The sequence below is a fragment of the Silene latifolia genome, chromosome Y, assembly GCF_048544455.1.
Source record: "Silene latifolia isolate original U9 population chromosome Y, ASM4854445v1, whole genome shotgun sequence".
Classification (NCBI taxonomy): Eukaryota; Viridiplantae; Streptophyta; class Magnoliopsida; order Caryophyllales; family Caryophyllaceae; genus Silene; species Silene latifolia.
Window position 1 is genome coordinate 243,547,982 of NC_133538.1, and position 4,445 is coordinate 243,552,426.

The 4,445-nt window shown below is 34.1% G+C and overlaps 1 protein-coding gene across 8 annotated transcripts; it reads right to left on the bottom strand.

Annotated features, from left to right (window-relative positions):
- Positions 1-226: 226 nt before the first annotated feature.
- On the bottom strand, positions 227-4,143 carry LOC141626412 (cleavage stimulation factor subunit 50-like). Of its 8 annotated transcripts, XR_012535998.1 has the most exons (8): positions 3,905-4,142; positions 3,179-3,295; positions 2,637-2,754; positions 2,404-2,476; positions 2,102-2,171; positions 1,904-1,989; positions 609-713; positions 227-521 (listed from the first exon to the last, which is right to left on the bottom strand). XR_012535998.1 is itself a non-coding variant. In XM_074440241.1 (7 exons), exons 5-7 carry the CDS (start codon positions 1,970-1,972, stop codon positions 429-431), a joined length of 267 nt encoding a protein of 88 aa, XP_074296342.1. In that variant the 5' UTR covers positions 1,973-2,171; positions 2,404-2,476; positions 2,637-2,764; positions 3,179-3,295; positions 3,905-4,143; the 3' UTR covers positions 227-428. The 8 variants fall into 8 exon arrangements, 2 of the variants coding, with proteins under 2 accessions (XP_074296342.1, XP_074296343.1); XR_012535997.1 differs by having other exon boundaries at positions 227-1,078; XR_012535996.1 differs by having other exon boundaries at positions 609-1,989.
- Between the last annotated feature and the right edge of the window lie 302 nt (positions 4,144-4,445).

A 4,445-nucleotide genomic window follows, 5' to 3' on the forward strand; every position in this document is an offset into this window, starting at 1 on the left:
TATTGACTTTTGGTTTTAGCGCCAATTTGGTTAACTTTTTGCGTCATTTCTTCACAGAACCGATACAATTGCTTTTGACTTTTTGTGTCATTTAGTGTAAAAACTGACGCAATTTATTAATATTTTTTTAAAAGAATATATAAAAAATTGCTACTGAAATTTGGGCAGCACCTCCTCATAAAATTAATAATCAAAATGTCAACAATTTAAAACCTGCAATAAGATATCCAACCAAAGTACATTACATCTCATTCGAACCAACAACGTTCCAAAATACAATCCAACCAACGCAACGTTCCAAAATACAATCCAACCAACGTCGTTCCAAAATACAATAATCCAACCTAACAACGTTTCCAACCAACAATGTTCCAAAATACAATCCCATGTATAAATAATCCAACGAAAGTCATAGTTACTGAGGTAATCTATACTAAATTCATGTTATCTAAACATTTATTCGCCCAAACTTCTCTAGCCACATTCATATCGATCATTGACATGGATGAAGTTGCAATATTCTGGATTTTCAATATCACTTTATATAGTAATAAATTTAAATGAAGAAAGAAAATTGACAATGAAAAGTTAAAGTAAGATTGAATTACCTGTTCAAATTGTATCTCCGCAGCTTTACAATAGTAGAAGGTTATGTCATACATCCATTTCATAACATAATAACAACACTCATAATCCTCGGGTTGTTGCGGACACTAAAGTTTAAAAAAAATATGCAATTAATAATAAGTATTAGTTGATACATAATAAGAATTCCATTATACCCGACTCATAATAAGAAGCGAGAATGTGGGAGAGCTGAAAGAGGCTGTTAAGGTGGCTTTGTTCTGAGAAAGGTATCATTACTACTGCTACTTGACTTGCTTCCATTTTGTAATTAACTGATCAAGGTAGTATAGACAGACTAGTTCGGTAAGAGTATCTTTACCCTTTTATAACAAACATCCTAACATTGACCAATAGTTGATTTGAACAGGCACAAGTAGGAGAGCTAAGTAGGAGAGCTGCCTAAATCCATGCTCAACAGCTCACTCGAAAGCTTTACAGAATTACATGACACCTGCAGAGCTCGTTTCGATGAAATCGGGATATAGTCATAATCTTAAAAGTTCTCTATTAAATACTCCTACTCCCTCCACATGATGTTCCACAATTAGTTTCGACAAAAAGTTGGTAGTACCATAATATGTGGAGGAAAACGAAATGATAAATTTAAATGCGAGGCCACAAGTTATTATAACTATAAATGATAGATAAATAAGAAAACTGGAAATTATTACGACCTAAATAGTTCGTCAAAATAGACGGTTAAGTTTATGAAGACATAATCCTACCTAAATTATTTCACAAGGTAATGGTATTATTATGTGGAAGAGTGGGGGACACGACTCATAATAAGAATTCCATTATAAGTGGAGGCTTCATTCAAATAAATAAAAGTTGATGGTGTGATGAGGATGGTTAGTTTTCATTTTATTAACAATTGTCCTACATATTAGATAATCAAACAAAGTAGTACACACCAATTAAGTGGAATCAAACAGAGGCATGTACATTCTCGCATAGATGCTGGACAAGGGTAGTCGGATAATAAACAATGGCTATTCTGACCCATTTGTAAGAATAACAAGATGAATGTGGCTATTCTGATCAGTATATATTTATGATGGGGGTTTTGAAATAACCTTTACGAATATATTTTTCATCTATTGAAACAAAATGAAGTAATCTAACAGTTTCAGGCATGAGTAAAAAAGTTGTTCTCGTATAATAAATAAAAGTTTAATCTCATCATCTCAGCAATACCGATCAGCATATCTTAAACGATGTAGGTTTCAAAGTATGTGCTAGTACAAATTATCAAAAGAACAAAAAAAAACATTACCTGAATATGATCATAGAATGTCCGTATAACGTGACAAACAGGACCATCCTTCGTCTCTGGAAGCATCATTTGCTTTATTTTTGCAACTTGTGATTTAAATATTAAAGTAACGTCTCAGCAGTAGGTTATCATGAGAAACCAATTCAACCAAACGGCACATATACCAAGGTCCTAATACATAAAGTTCTAGAGAAACACCTCAAAGAGCTTGATAGATGTGTCTCCACTTCCTTCCATCAGGACCGAACCTTGCACAACTTGCAACATTCTGAAATGTTATTCAAGCAGTCAATACTACTCCTTATATTACTTGGGTAAAACAGTTGGATATTACATTCTAGGCTGAAGCATGAAACTTTTCATAAAAAAGCTTAGCAGGGCTCTTAGACACACACCATTTTCGTATACTTCTAACCAAGTTCGAGTAACATAGCTTCCCAGAGCTATTTTCACAATTCCAGCCCACCAAACATACAAAAACTAGTGAGGCCTAAAATCACCTTGTGCTCTGATATATGCCGTGATTCATGCTCCGGGAAGCTCTTTGACGGACCTTTTACATCTATCTGGGCACTAATTCACACACACATGCTAGAAGTTTCAATTTTTATATCATCCAAAATCCAATATAAAAAAACTAAAAGCAAATAAAATTATGGTTCAATGATTTATTAATTCAATTCACATGTTGTTTAATACTTTTTCATCAAACATGTATATTGCAATGACTTGCCTGAAATCAATGGCCAAAGTCCGAGGAACTGGGATTGAACCATAAGCCGCTGGCACAGAAGAACCGGAATAAAACAATATAGATGTAGACACCCCTTTTATGGGTTTACCTTTCTCCACTGCAAGACCCTATAAGTATATTAGCCAAATTCTAGGAGAGAAGGCTATCGAAGACAAACATATTTTTCTATGCATTTCAATCTACAAAAATAAATCTATAAAAATATTGATGGTATACAAGGTAAGTTACTATCGTAACCATTAAATTGAAAATGGATGTGGAGGGAAAAGGGTGAACTATAAGTGACATCTTAGTATCCGGAAGGCAACAAAGTCACATACAATAGTCTAAAATGTAGTAAGTGATAATGTTTAACACTCATCAAATCATCATCAAGTCTCTAGCATATTCAGGACAACAAAGTTAGAGGACTTCTGATCTTTGTGTCGAAGAGATACATGGGATTAATATAGTTAGAAACTACATTTTCAGATAGATGGCACAACAAACTAGAGAGAAGTAAAATCAGCAAAACCACTCACTGATTGTGTCAATTTCTATGTCATTGATGCAACTTAATTCATTTGAAATTTCTTCCTTTCCCAGCAATATGTTGTTTTGTTCACGCTAGCTGTGTTGCCAAGAGAATGCGGCGCAACCTATGTATAACATTATAAGAACTATTATTATATTCATTTAGCAAGTAACTTCTCAAATTTCTCAAGTAACTTATCCTATTTCTGCACTACTCAAGATTGTAAAAGTCGAGTAACTATGATATAGACAACTCATTTACGCACTAAAAGCCCCTTAGGTTGCATTTAATCTACTAATTTATATCATGATTCCAGCCAAGACAAAGATAAGAACATGGATCATTACTCCCTTTGATAGCAGTAGTCTCGATGCAGTCAACTTATCAGAAACACTGGTAGCCACGAATGTAAAAAATCTACGGTGAACCGCAATGACAACAATTTTCAATTAATCAAAGAACATTAAACAATGAAGGAAAAACTCCAAATTTTAGCCGGATAACCAAAGGAGAACTATAACTGTGACATTCGTTCGCCAAATTTTAGCCGGATAACCAAAATAAGATGAAAATTACTGCGAATATACAAAACCCCAAATCCTATGTTTTATCATATTTAATCAACATCAAGCATGAATCAAATAATCTAATGAATAAAAAACTCTAAAACATAAACCTAATTGACCTAATTAACCATTAAACTAATTGATGGGATAAAAAGAGGGAAACGCACCTGAAGGCGAGAAGATAACCACAACTAACAGATGTTGCTGGCGATTGAGGGAAAGTGGTGGTGGTTGGATGATAACGCAGGACACAATGGTGGTCGTGGTGGGGTGCGACAGGCCCACGGTGGTGATGTTGGTGATGTGAGGGGAAAATAAGGGTTTTGTAATGTGAGGGAAGAATAAGGGTTTGGTAATTGGGAAATGATCAGCGAAGTTTCGAGAGGCTGAGTTTATATTTTTTGTTTTTTTTCTTTAATTTATATCATTTGTATTGGTTTTACGAGAAATTGATGCAAAAACATAATGTCAAATAAGTCGGTTACAAAGCATAACTGATGTATTTGATCAAATACGTCAGTTTTTACAGTAACCGATGTATTATATACGCCAATTATGTCTAAAGAATCGACGCAAAAAGCTTCACTATAGGGCAAAAATGGATTCCCGACAAAACTAAGTACTTTTTGCGTCAGTTTTTGTAGAACCGACGTAAATTGATTGACGTAATAGGTGTTTTTTCTACTAGTGGTATATTGTTGTTGTTGG

Bases quoted from the DNA above. Each gene is read 5' to 3' on its own strand.
- LOC141626412 (XM_074440241.1), bottom strand. From the start codon at position 1,972: ATGATGCTTCCAGAGACGAAGGATGGTCCTGTTTGTCACGTTATACGG. The intron at 714-1,903 runs GTAATGTTTTTT...TTTAAACTTTAG, and splicing joins CATTCTATGATCATATTCAG to TGTCCGCAACAACCCGAGGA. The intron at 522-608 runs GTAATTCAATCT...TTGAAAATCCAG, and splicing joins CGGAGATACAATTTGAACAG to AATATTGCAACTTCATCCAT.